The 13,572-nt window shown below is 35.6% G+C and overlaps 1 protein-coding gene across 1 annotated transcript in view; it reads right to left on the bottom strand.

Annotated features, from left to right (window-relative positions):
* Positions 1-13,572, bottom strand: part of METAP1 (methionyl aminopeptidase 1) — a 60,343-nt gene that overhangs the window by 15,966 nt on the left and 30,805 nt on the right. Inside the window, exons 3-7 of the mRNA XM_060012010.1 lie at positions 10,307-10,422; positions 8,665-8,725; positions 4,454-4,545; positions 3,641-3,724; positions 793-931 (exon numbers count right to left, since the gene is read on the bottom strand). Of these exons, the coding sequence (XP_059867993.1) occupies positions 793-931; positions 3,641-3,724; positions 4,454-4,545; positions 8,665-8,725; positions 10,307-10,422 (492 nt within the window). The remainder of the gene's footprint in view (positions 1-792; positions 932-3,640; positions 3,725-4,453; positions 4,546-8,664; positions 8,726-10,306; positions 10,423-13,572) is intronic.

The raw sequence follows: 13,572 nt of genomic DNA, 5'->3' as shown, positions 1-13,572 counted from the left end.
GTGAGAGCCCCAAGTACCGCCAAAAAACAAACAAACAAACAAACAAAAAACAGTGTTGGTCAAGTCCCCACTACCATTCACAGCCAGCATCACAGTTGGTCCATTCTCTGTAGCCTTTAACACCTGGGCTCAGGCTTCCTTGTTTGATATATAGATCCTTGAAGATATCTGATTACTAAAGAGACCAAGTTCATCAATATTAAAAATACCATCGAGGGGAGCCTAATTCATCAACATTTTTTCAATCACGGAGGAAAATGTTTTTTGCAGCTTCTTTCTCTGCACTTGGAGTTTCCCAAAATAGCTTAACACAGTGGTCCCTAAAGCCACTTTCTGAACTTCTTACATCAAGGACAATACTTCTGCAGAATTTTTAGCTTTTTTTCTTAAGAGCTTCATATATTACTAATGATTTCTCTTTATCTGTAAGAAAGCCTGCCCTGATTTCTTCAAAACCAATAGTGGACTAAAAGGAATAAGCAAAAAAAAATCCCACTTGAATCAACATTACTTCCACACTTCACTGACATCTTTCCCCTATTTACCAATCACATAATGATCATCTGCATTAAAGAACCTGTATCAAGCACATCATAGTAGAAGCACCTTGAAAGCAGTTAAACATCTTAAAACCATAAAATAGGTTTCCAGAGATTTTCAATTTATTTTAAGTTTTAAATATGAAAAAAGTAAAAGACAGGAAGCAAGTGAAGAAAATGCAAGTCACTATTAGACTCCCAAAGCCTTGCTGTTTCTTTGCTAACAGTGACAAAAGTCACACTTATTTCTTACCATTAACAATATCACCTTCTTGCAAGGGCCGTCTGTCTGGAATTCCATGGCAGATCACTTCATTCACTGAAGTACAACAAGACTTTGGGAAATTATAATAATTCAGGGGAGAAGGATAGCAATTTCTTGCAATGCATGCCTATAATAAAATAAAAATACAGAGAGAATAATCTGGAATGTGCCAAAGAAAAAGTTAATCTGTATACAATTAATCATTTTAAAATTTGAAAAATGTGGAAAATTTTGTTGTACAAACGCTCCTAATGAAGAACTTATTTAAGATTTTATTTTAGAAATACTAGTAGCTATTACCTTAAACAGTAGATAAATAGTAGGGTTTGTAAGTCAGACCACAGGCAAACCAGTTTACTTGATAATCGCAAAGGAAAAGAAAATTCACATATTCCAAATATTTACATATACAGATGTCACTATATGAAGATTTTATTTTAGAATTACCTACTCCTTATTAAAAACATATTATTTAAATTTAAAATTTTAAATTAATGTGCACACTTAATGTAATTATAATTTCTTATATAGAAACAAGCCTCTATCCCTAATAATAAAAGTAATAAAAATAAAAATAAATACTAGTAATAATTAAGAGATGGTAAAGTATTCCCTGAGACATTTTAACCACTACATTCATGTGGAACAACAAAAGAACCTCTAAGAAAATGATCTGGTTCCCCATAAATAAGTCTTATTTTACTTGGATGTTTTTATACAGTGGTAGTCATAGCATACATAATTTCTCTTTCCACATTGCCACAGTCTTCCTACAAATAATTTAAAAATAGTTGCCTAGAATACACTTTGTGGAATGTACTATAATTTTATTGGCAATTCTAGTATTGAAAATTTATATTAGTTTCCTCAATTACAAAAAAATTATGATCAATAACTACATGCCTATCATTTTTCCTTATATTTAACGATATGCTTCTGTATTTCTTACAGCAGTATAAATACTAGTTAAGAGCACACAGAAGCAGATTGCGTTGACTGAAAATGCCAACTCCATTACTTACAAGTTGTGTAACCCTGGGCAACTTAACCTCTCTCTGCCTCAGTTTCCTTATCTGTAAGATGGAGATGACAGTAGCATCTATCTCATTGAGTTGCTGGGGAAATTAAATAAGTTAATAAAAGAAGCACGTAAAAGAGCACCTGGCCTATAGGAAGCATTCAAACTGCTATTAATGCATACCACATACAGCTGACACGAAAAACCTGGGGCCACAGGGGGTGGGGGAAGGATGGAGGGGGAGGGGGAGGGGCACTGACCCCCTGCACAGTCCAAATTCCACATATAACTTGACTCCCCCAAAACTTTACTAATACCCTACTGTTGACCTTACCAATAACAGACAGTTTAACACATATTTTGTATGTGTTATATACTGTATTCTTTATATTACATAATTCTTTGTATTATATATTGTACTCTTACAATAAAGTAAGCTAGAGAAAAGAAAATACTACTCTAAAAATCATAAGAAAAAAAAGAATGCCACGTGGTGAGGCCAAAGAATTTTTTTTTAATTTTTATTAAATTTTTTTTAAAAATCGAAAGGAAGAGAAAATACATTTACAGTAGATATATATATTTATTGAAAAAAGATGAAAGATCTTTTTCATCACATGAAAAGATCCATGCAGGGACTTCCCTGGTGGCGCAGTGGATAAGACTCTGCGCTCCCAATGCAGGGGGCCCGGGTTCGATCCCTGGTCAGGGAACTAGATCCCACATGCATGCCACAACTAAGGAGCTCACCTGCCACAACTAAGGAGCTGGTGAGCAGCAACTAAGGAGCCCTGGAGCTGCAACTAAGGAGCCCACTGCAACTAAGACCTGGTGCAACCAAATAAATAAATAAATACTAAAAAAAAAAAAAAAAAGATCCATGCAGTTCAAACCTGTGTTGTTCAAGGGTCAACTGTACTTTATAACATGGAACAATATCCAAAAATCAGGATTTATAAAATTCCAAATAAAAAAATGTTCTAAACATTTTTATAGCTCAAGACACATTGTCAAATTTCCTTCCAAAAGGATAGTTCCAATTTACAATACCACCACCATGCAAAGGAGTACCAATTTCATCATCTTCCCGTAGGCAATGGACATAAACATCTTTAAAATACTTACTAATTTAGTAGGTCTTTATGACTTGCATTTGTTTGATTACCAGAGCAGGTTTAATTAGTTTTCCATGTGATTTATTAACTAATTATTGCTCTTCTACTATGAACAACCTAATCATATCATATATGTACTCATCTACTGTAGGGTATTTTTTTTGTTTTTTTTATGATCATGAATATTTATTTACTAAAGGGTTTTAAGGTCTCTCTTTGGTAGATAAGCAATCTTTATTTTAAAAGTATACTTATACCATATTTACTACAAACATGTATCTGGTCTGTTTGTGGCCTTGTTATTACAGATATAAAAAGGAAGACGTTTTCCTACTAATCTAGTTTCAGAAGTTATATTCTTTTTTATTTCAAAATATTTGATGCATGTGGTAGCGTGATTTACTTAAAGTGCTAATAAAGCTAATCATCTTATAAAAGCTAAACTAAAATGTTATGAAATGTGAGGTTTCAGAAACAAGATATTTCAAGCTTACCTCAGACCCCAATACCACAGATACTTAAAGATGGGAATAATGACTGTTGAATACTTTCTATATTTGAAACAAAGTGAAAACTTTGCTTTCAAATTAGCCAAGTGTAGATATTCAGAACTTAGGTTTACTTAATTTTTTACTTTAATGTTTTAGACTAAACATCTAACAGTATGAAAAATTTTTTCAAAGCATAAAATTAAAATTCTTACTAAGTGTACAGCATGATCTATTTCTTCAGTAGTTACACCTGGTTTAATCATATCAGCAGCAATGTCCAGTACTTCTCTGGCAAGCTGTAAAAGAGAAACACTTCATACATTCAAGAAGAAATGAAATAGAAATAGAAATCTGTACCCTTTGGACTAACTTAGATTTTGTAGGATATTGATAAGACGAACCTCACTTTGCATATTATAATCCTGAATTTTCAGTTTACAACCATTTGTATGTATTTCTAACACCCATTAATAAAAGTGTATGCATGTGTGTGTAAACATATAAATAAAATTGGGCTAACTAGAAAATAGCTTAATAAGTACGTCTGACTGATTTCTATGTGAAAATGTACATCCTAAGTAATCTAAACAATAATGAACTGATGAAGTTTGAAGCTTCTCACAATTCTACAACAGGGAAGAGAAGGGAGGGAAATAAAAGAATAGACGAATGATTTTCCTCAAAGAACCAAAGAAAATAACTATTACATGTAGAATGGATGAACAACAAGGTCCTACTGTACAGCACAGGGAACTATATTCAATATCCTGGAATAAACCATAATGGAAAAGAATATAAAAAAGAATGTATGTATAACTGAGTCACTTTGCTGTACAGCAGAAATTAACACAACATTGTAAATCAACTGTACTTCAAAAAGTAAATTTAAAAATAAAGTAAATATGGCTAATCACAGTTTTACTACGTAACATTTGTTACTTTTATAAATGAGCAAATCATTGACTTCATGTGTTATAACTACTTAAACATGTTCTATCCCAAGGGGGGGAGAAAAAAACTCTTACCCTACATACGAGTCGCATCCCTTCTATATCTTCAGATGAGAGTAACTTAATTTGAGAAGTACCCTTAAGAGCCTGCTCAGATTCAGACATTCCTGGTAAAGAAAATCAGTAAGTAAAACCAAAATGAACAAAAAGACGTAGTATATATTAGCATAATTATCCCCTAGATGATATAATAATAGTCAGGTCTCACTATTTCACACAATGGTATTTCATAATATGGGAGGGTCCAGGTCAGGTTTTCTGAAAAACTACTTGCAACATGAAATTTGCTAAACAAACTGAGAGAACAATTTTAAAGAACAAATTTCCAAATCTATGAGAAATCATTCAAGATGGAGTACTTATTATTTGCCCGGGAGTGTGTTAATAAGGTCAGTAAATGATTCACATTTGAAGAGCACCATACAATTTATAACTGTTTTCATGATCATCATCTCATGAAGCAAGTAGATTATCAACAACTGATAAATTAATTACACCCATTTCTTTTTTGAAACCGGAACCTAAGTCAGTGTTCTTTAAATGGCAGCTTGTGACCCTTTAGTGGCTATTAGTGGGCTATGACTAATATTTTTTTATAGTAAATAAATGGAATAGAAAATAATAGACTATATCATACAGGGTAAGTAAGTAAGTAAGCAAGTAAGTGCTGTTGTAAAATGTTTGACTGTTGATTTATACACACACACATATACACAGATCATGCTATAAAATACAGTTCTCTGGGTCATAGTCAAAAAAGTTTGAAAAATACTGCCCTAAGAATTTTCACTCATAAAATTAGCTTAATTGAAGTTATTCATACATTTAAAAGCATTAAAGCCAGTATAATAATTATTTCAAAATCTGACAAAAAGAATATAACCATAAACTACTTTTTATAAATGCTGATATAACAATACCAAATAAAATATTATCAAACAGAATCCTAAAAACATAGTACAGCATGACTTCAGCGAGATTCATATTGGAAAGGCAAGGATGGTTCAATATTAAACTATTAATATAACTCATCATAGCCATAGATTAAGTAATGAAAAATAAATGATCATCTAGAAGGATAATTCTGATACCATAGCCAGCTACCACTTTTACATGATAAATACAAATCTCAAGCCAAGAACCAACATCATGGAATGCCCACTCTCAGCACTAGTATTTTTAGCACTGTTCTGACAATACCAGCAGATGTACTAAACGAGAGAAAGAAACAAGACATATAAAATTAGGAAGAAAAGGAAAAACTCCTTATCAATTTCAGATACGATTATATATCTCTAGAACAAGGGAATACCTGGTAAATGACTAGAAATAAGAATTCGGCAAGTTGGCAGATAAGAAAAATATATAAAAATCAATAACTTTCCCATATACAAACAAGCAAAAAATACAGAAGATATTATATTCACAGGAATAACTTAAAAAGATAAAGTATCCAGGAATAACTTAACATTAAAAGGCCTAATGAAGGAAAGAAAAACATACCCTGTTCTTGGATAGGAAGACTCAATACTGTAAAGGTGTCAATTCTTCCAAAATTACTCTATAAATTTAATACTATCCCAATAAAAAATGGCAACAGGACATTTTTGGGAACCAGACAAGCTGATTCTAAATTTCACATGGAAAAACAAACATGCAAGAACAGCCAGGAAAATTCTGAAAACGAGGAAAGGCGGGGGCAACAAGGCCTATCAAGTATGAAAACATGATATAGCTGTAATAATTAAGAGTTTGGCAATGGCATGTGATTAGACAGATGGGTTAATGAAACAGAACAGAATCCAAAAACCTAAAGACGTGAAGATTTAATATAGTGATACAGCTTGCATTTTAAATCAGTAAGAAAGACTAATTTTTAAAAATAACTCGTGATGTCACAACCAGATATTCTGCTGGGAAAAAAATAAAGTTGAATCCCTACTTAACTCCTAAAGATAAATAAGTTTCAGATGGACCAAAAATTTTATCACACACACTCAAGAAGCGTAAAACCATAGAAACAGAAGAAAACATGGGAAAATGTTTTTATAATCTCTGAACCCAAAAGGTCTTTCTAGGTCATAAAGCCATAGGCACCTTATAAGAAAACACTGATGAATTTTACTACAGAAGAATGTTGAAAGTTTGTCATAAATGTAATGTTACAAAGACAAAAATGTAACTGCTTGATTGGGAGAAAACATTTCATAGTACATACATCAAGAGATTATTTTCCTTAATATAGAAAGAGCATTTATAAGTCAGTATGGAAAAAACTAAGTAATCTAACTGGGGGGAAAAAAGTCTAAGGATATGAATAGACAGTTCAAAAGGAAAAAAAATACAAATGATTTTTAAAAATATAGAGATGCTCAACCTTACTCAAAATGCAAATTAAAAAAACTGCAAAATACCATTTTTCATCTTTCAAATTAGCACAGATCGCAAAACTTGATAAGATTCTAAGCTGGGGAAGAGATAGGAAAACAGGACTTCCCAGGTGGCTCAGTGGTTAAAAATCCGCCTGCCAACGCAGGGGACACGGGTTTGAGCCCTGGTCCGGGAAGATCCCACATGCCAGGAAGCAACTAAGCCCGTGTGCCACAACTACTGAAGCCCACGTGCCTAGAGCCTGTGCTCTGCAACAGGAGAAGCCACCGCAATGAGAAGCCCATGCACCGCAATGAAGAGTAGCGCTCCGCTCACGGCAACTAGAGAAAGCCCGTGCGCAGCAACGAAGACCCAATGTAGCCAAAAATAAATAAATTTATTTAAAAAGAAAAAAAGATACAGGGAAAGCGACTCTCATATGTTTTTATCCGGCAAAAAAACCTCTGAGATTTATAATACCTCTCAAAATTTTTAAAAATGCATGTATCCTGTGATCTAGCTATTTCACTTTAGGCAATTAACCTATAGAAATACTCTCAACATGTGTACAAATATGTAATTATAAGAACAGTTCCTGCAGTCAAATTGTTAGAAGTAAAAACCTGGAAATAATCTAAATATACATTAGTAGGAGTCTGGTTTAATAAATTGTAACATGTCCACATAATGGAATACTTCAGTCATTAAAAAGAAAGAAATGGTTTTATATCGGATTATATGGAATATTTACAACATAAAATATAACAGAGCAAGGTGAAAAGGTGTATATAGTTTGTTCGTTTTGTGTATAATTGGGTGGGGGTGTGTTAATGTGTGTACATACAACAAATATCTCTGAAAAGTTCTACAAGAAATCATTAATAGTGATTACTTCTGGGGAAAGGTACTCACTTTTCACTGTGCAACATTTTATCCTATTACAATTTACCTTATCTATGTACTCTTTAAAAATACAATTTAAAACTATATTCAAGAATATTAAATACAGTGTAATGAAATTATACATCCTCAACAGTATTCTATCATTCAGACTCTTTTCTTCCAATTTATCTGAAATAGTGGAGTTTAATTAAATTTTCAAATTATATTCATAAGGACTTAATACAGTTCCTTTTTCTTTGAGAAAAAAGCAAAGGTAGCTTAGCTCAGTAGATTAAACCACATTCAACCATTTTTGACAAGCAAACTCAGTAATTTCACATAATCCAACTTTAGCCTATGCTGTAGAGTACCTATCTTCTCTGCATGTCTCACTATCATTAACCATAAAGGGAGAAGACAATAGAACCCACGCCAGGAGTGTTGAAAGTATTAAATGGAGTAATACATGTAAAGAGGTTGACACAGTGCCTGACACACAGTTATGAAAAAATATCAGTTATAGAATCATCAGCATCACCATTACTACTATTATCATCACCATTACTACTATTTCTATTACTGCTACAGTCCAGAGTCTTTAGTTAGGCATGCATTCAAGGCCTCCACCATCTGTTATTTCCTAAATGGATATTATTTAATTAAGGTTGGAGAACATGCTAAAATCAAAACTATTTTTAAAATCTAGAATTTGATATAACAACACTAAATACAATATTATGTTGAATGTAGCCTTTAACAGCCACATAAACAATGTTTTCAGAATTGATTAGATTTCTAATGAGAGGAAAGAATCTTTAATGCTCTCAAATGTTCTAGTGTGCCTTGAAAAAACATATTTACATTTATTGGAAATCCAGCACTGAAACTTTTCTACTAAGAAAGCACTCTTTTCCTCTGTAGTAGTCTGCAAGCCCACAAACTGAACTATGAAGAAACAGCATAGCAGAATTTACCTAAAGGGTGATCAGCATAGTCTGGTCTTTGAATATAACTTGGCACTGGCCTTGTTGGCATCTGAAAAAAAACGAAGAGGTTAGATGGATCCGATTCAAACATGAAAGTAACTTTCATTATTAAAATCTACTAACAGGGCTTCCCTGGTGGCGCAGTGGTTGAGAGTCCGCCTGCCAATGCTGGGGACACAGGCTCGTGCCCTGGTCCGGGAAGATCCCACACGCCGCGGAGTAGCTGGGCCCGTGAGCCATGGCCGCTGAGCCTGCGCGTCCGGAGCCTGTGCTCCGCAACGGGAGAGGCCACAACAGTGAGAGGCCCGTATCACAACAGTGAGAGGCCCGCGTACCGGAAAAAAAAAAAAAAAAAAAAAAATCTACTAACAAAGAAAATAAAAGTGGGGGAATAAACACCAAATTCAAAAGTTCATTCATTTCGTTGAAATCAGGGGTCCCCAACACCTGGCCACAGCCACGTACTGCACAGCAGGAGGTGAGCGGTGAAGCTTCACCTGCCGCTCCCCATCACTCACAGAAGCGCCTGAACCACCCCCCAGACCCAGCCCCGTGGAAAAACTGTCTTCCATGAAACCAGTCCCTGGTGCCAAAAAGGCTGGGGACCGCTGACTTAAATGAAAAAAAAAGTTTTAAATGACATCTTAAATATCACAACATATCTGTTTTGTGAAGATCGAGCCTAGTGCTAATGCCACCCCCTTTCCCAGGATATGTAAGGAATGGGGAGAGTGACAGAAGCCATTAAAGATTTAAGATTACATGCAGACAAGGAAGGTGCCCGTGTTGTTCCAAACAAATTGGTGAACCACAATCAGTAACAAAATGATGTCTCAAAGTAAATGTACACCAATATGTTCCTGGATATTATCTCTGGGAGCTACAATTAAACTTTCTTATATTTTTGACATTTTTCCAAATTTTAAAAATTAAAGATGTATCTTTTTTTCTTGGCGGTACGCGGGCCTCTCACTGTTGTGGCCTCTCCTGTTGCGGAGCACAGGCTCTGGATGCCCAGGCTCACTACCATGGCTCACAGGCCCAGCCGCTCCGCGGCATGTGGGATCTTCCCGGACCGGGGCACGAACCCACGTCCCCTGCATCAGCAGGTGGACTCTCAATCACTGTGCCACCAGGGAAGCCCCGATGTATCTCTTTTATAAAATGAAAACAACAGTAAAAAGAATTTAAGTATTTGAGAATGACAAATAAATTTCAACTTAAGTCAATTCCTAGGTTAAGACTCTGAAGTCAGTCTGCCAAGAACGCTGGAAGGAATAGGAGTGGCAGAAAAGCCATATCAAACTTAAGGTAGAAGAATATCACACTGAAAACATTTTAGAGAAGTAGTAATATACACTACCATTATGTTGGCCTAAAAATATCTATTCTACCTCATTCTTTCTTAAATATTAAAGAATCCTTCATCTAAAATTTTTCTACTTCATCCATGATTGCCAATTATCCCTACTAACTTCTAAATAATGTACCATAAAAGTTAAAAAGCTAGAATGTAAACTTAATCCTGATCACATGATTCATAATTGGAATACAAATTATAAGTATCATTTTTAGGAAACTGAAAATTGGTTTAAAAGAATGTTAAATTTTTATTACCTTATTTACTCACCAGTGGATAATGTGGTCTGAGTTTACCAGTATATCGATAACCTGCCCATGGGTCAGTGTTGATATCACCTTCCACAGTCCAGGGAGACACAGATTCTCGCTTGGCCTTTTCATCTTCTGGGAGATGGACAGATGAATGAGAGAAAGAAAGGCCTCAGTGGTCAAGCTACTGAGCAGCAGCATACTTTAACTATCACCATTTGAAAGCCAAGCCAAAGAGCCCAGGCACAAAATCCAGCAAACTTCTACCCTAACCTAAGTCACCAAAGCTACCGCTTTCTTGCCACAGCCCTATGACTCCTCAAAGATCTAAGTGTCTTGGGAGAAAAAGCCCAAACTAAACATATTCTCATTTTTTACACAATGTTGAATAGGAACAGCTCATAGCTGAACTCCTTTTCTCAAGTAAATACTAAATGTATTCTCTCTACAATGTCAATTTATAGGAAGCCTGCTTTTTGAAATACAAAATTTGAGCCTGGGGAAAACTTCCCAACTGAGAGCAGGTATTACAAATGGATTCTGTGCTTTTACTAAAAGAACAGATTCTAAATAATCCCAAAGCAAATTTAAAGTAAAAAACAAAAACTTCTCACTTAGCTGATGAATGACTTTCAAGTCAACATTTTAAGTTGCTTAGAAAATTTGATGAGTATCATTTGCCTTTTTTTCAGGAAGGAGGTAACAGAAAGAAGTAGGTAATAGAAGGAAGTAGGAAAAGGCAAAGATAAGGGGAGGGAACAATCAATCGGAAGTTACTGAAAATTCATTAGAAAAATTAAGAACCAAACACACACCTTACTACCAGGTTAGTTAATAATATACAATGTTGTATTTACTGAAATACACCTAAAAATCTTCACACAGAACCTACCCTTAATGGTATCTGAGCACATTAACTGCAGTTCTGATCCAAAAACCAAAATAAAACTACTAACCTAAGAGTTTAAATGGCAGGAATTCAAATCCCTCCTACACCAAGTAGCAGCCTATATACCTCCCAACGCACACCAGTGTCTTCCTGATTATTGTAATGCTAGCACAGGTTTTAAAAGGCAAGCTCCAAATAATTTTAGAAGTGTACAAGGAAAAAACTCCCCCCTTTAAGCAATCTATTTAAAATTGATTTTGGACAGATGGAATCATGTCATCTTAAGCTAAAGAGGAATGGCGAAATGGGTGAAGGTGATCAAAAGGTACAAAATTCCAGTCATATGATAAATAAGTCCTGGGGATATAAAGGACAGCATGGTGACTAAAGTTATCAACAACAAGAAAAAGACAATCTAATCTCATTTTCTCATTTTACACATGAGGAAACTGAGGCAATATGGTTCACATGGGCACAGAAATGTGGAAATGCTGCTTCCCAGTCCAGTACTCTCTCCAAAGAGCATGTGGTCAACTTGGGATTAAAAGGCCCTTGAGGGGCAATTGAAAAGAATGCAAAAATACCACCAATCCATTCACATTATTTTGGAAGAAAATACAATTATAATATTACATATAACGTAAAGGAATAGAGGGGACTTCCCTGGCGGTCCAGTAGTTAAGACTCTGAAGTCCCAATCAGGGGGCATGGGTTCAAACCCTGGTCGGGGAACTAATAAGATTCCCTCATGCCACATGGCGCAGCCAAAAGGAAAAAAAGTGAAGGAATAGAAAGAGAGAAAGGAAAGCTCTGCTACACTACTAAATTTTAGATATCTTTCTCCTCTATGAAATTCAGGAAAGGTTTCCTATTGACATTAACATTCACACGAAACTGTTTCTCATTCCAGGACAGAAATGGACTCCATTCACTGCCACTAGGGTCAAACATTATAGAAAATAGTTTAAAATGCAGGCCAACTTACACCTGCTTTAGCTGTGATTGCATCAAGTGCTTCTGTCTGAATCATAAACTTCAAGAATAATTTTCACCAGAAACAGGACAGAACAGCAATCAAGATGCAGGCTTTTTGCTTTAACATCATCCAAGGGAGGGTGAAAACGAAGGACGTAAAATCTTTCCTTCCTACTGATCTGGATTCTGAACATTCCACAATCGATTTTCAAGAGAATTGAAAGCAGATCTCCAACAAAAAATATAACCCAAAAGCTATCTAAATAAGAATGAAATATGGCAAGCCCTTTTCTAGTCTCTAGGTATAATTTACTTAGGGAAAGTTTCTCTTCCGAAGTAAATTTTTCTTAATGTAAACTATTTACGGATCAATTGATTCAAGCCCCTAAGTCCCAGACACATACGTAATAGAAACCTAATAAATATGAATTGGACTGGGGGTTGGTAACAAAATTGCATACTAACTGGTCTTTTTCAAATGACTGTGAAAGCACAGGACAGCATAAACGAACATCTGTAAGCTGTCTTTCAAACATCACAATGCAACAGGGCCAGGTAAGCTGCAGGTGGTGTCAAAGAGTACCTGATACATGCAAGATCAGGTACCAAGTACAGCACACCTTTCTTTCTTTCCTCTTTAAAAGGTTCTGTGCAGGTGGCCTCAGCTGCCACAAAAGAACTGCCCATATCTAAGCTTTGCCTGGAACAGAATCTTCTGATCACAATCCTGACTCAGTTCTCCCAGAGGTGATTATTAAATGCCTACTGAGCACTTACTATGCACTGTACATACACCAAGCACTCTACATAGATTTGTTTATTTAACACTCAAAATAAATGCATGATTTCGGCAGCTTGGAAGTGAGGCTTAGAGTAATCTGTGCTCACAAAACTTGGTGGAACCGGTTTTGAAATATTACCTAATACCTTCCCTCTGCAATCCAAAATTCAAGCACATTAATTTGGAAGGGTAGAAGAGTAGAATAAAAAGTATTATTTAGAGGTGTTTTTTTTTTTTTTTGGCCGCACTGTGCGGCTTGTAGGATCTTATTTCCCCGACCAGGGATTGAACCCAGGCCATGGCAGTGAAAGCGCCAAGTACTAACCACTGGACCGCCAGGGAATCCCACAGAGGTTTTTCTTTTGTGTCTTTTTTTTTAAACGAGTTTTTATATCATATCTTTGGCTATTCAAAAGATACTTGTCGGGACTTCCCTGGTGATGCAGTGGTTGAGAGTTCGCCTGCTGATGCAGGGGACATGGGTTCATGCTCCGGTCCGGGAAGATCCCACATGCTGCGGAGCGGCTGGGTCCGTGAGCCATGGCTGCTGAGCCTGCGCGTCCGGAGCCTGTGCTCCGCAACGGGAGAGGCCACAACAGTGAGAGGCCCGCACACCACAAAAATAAAAATAAATAAATAA

The sequence above is a fragment of the Delphinus delphis genome, chromosome 5 (assembly GCF_949987515.2).
Source record: "Delphinus delphis chromosome 5, mDelDel1.2, whole genome shotgun sequence".
NCBI classification, from domain to species: Eukaryota; Metazoa; Chordata; class Mammalia; order Artiodactyla; family Delphinidae; genus Delphinus; species Delphinus delphis.
This window is presented reverse-complemented; position numbering and strand designations above follow the sequence as displayed.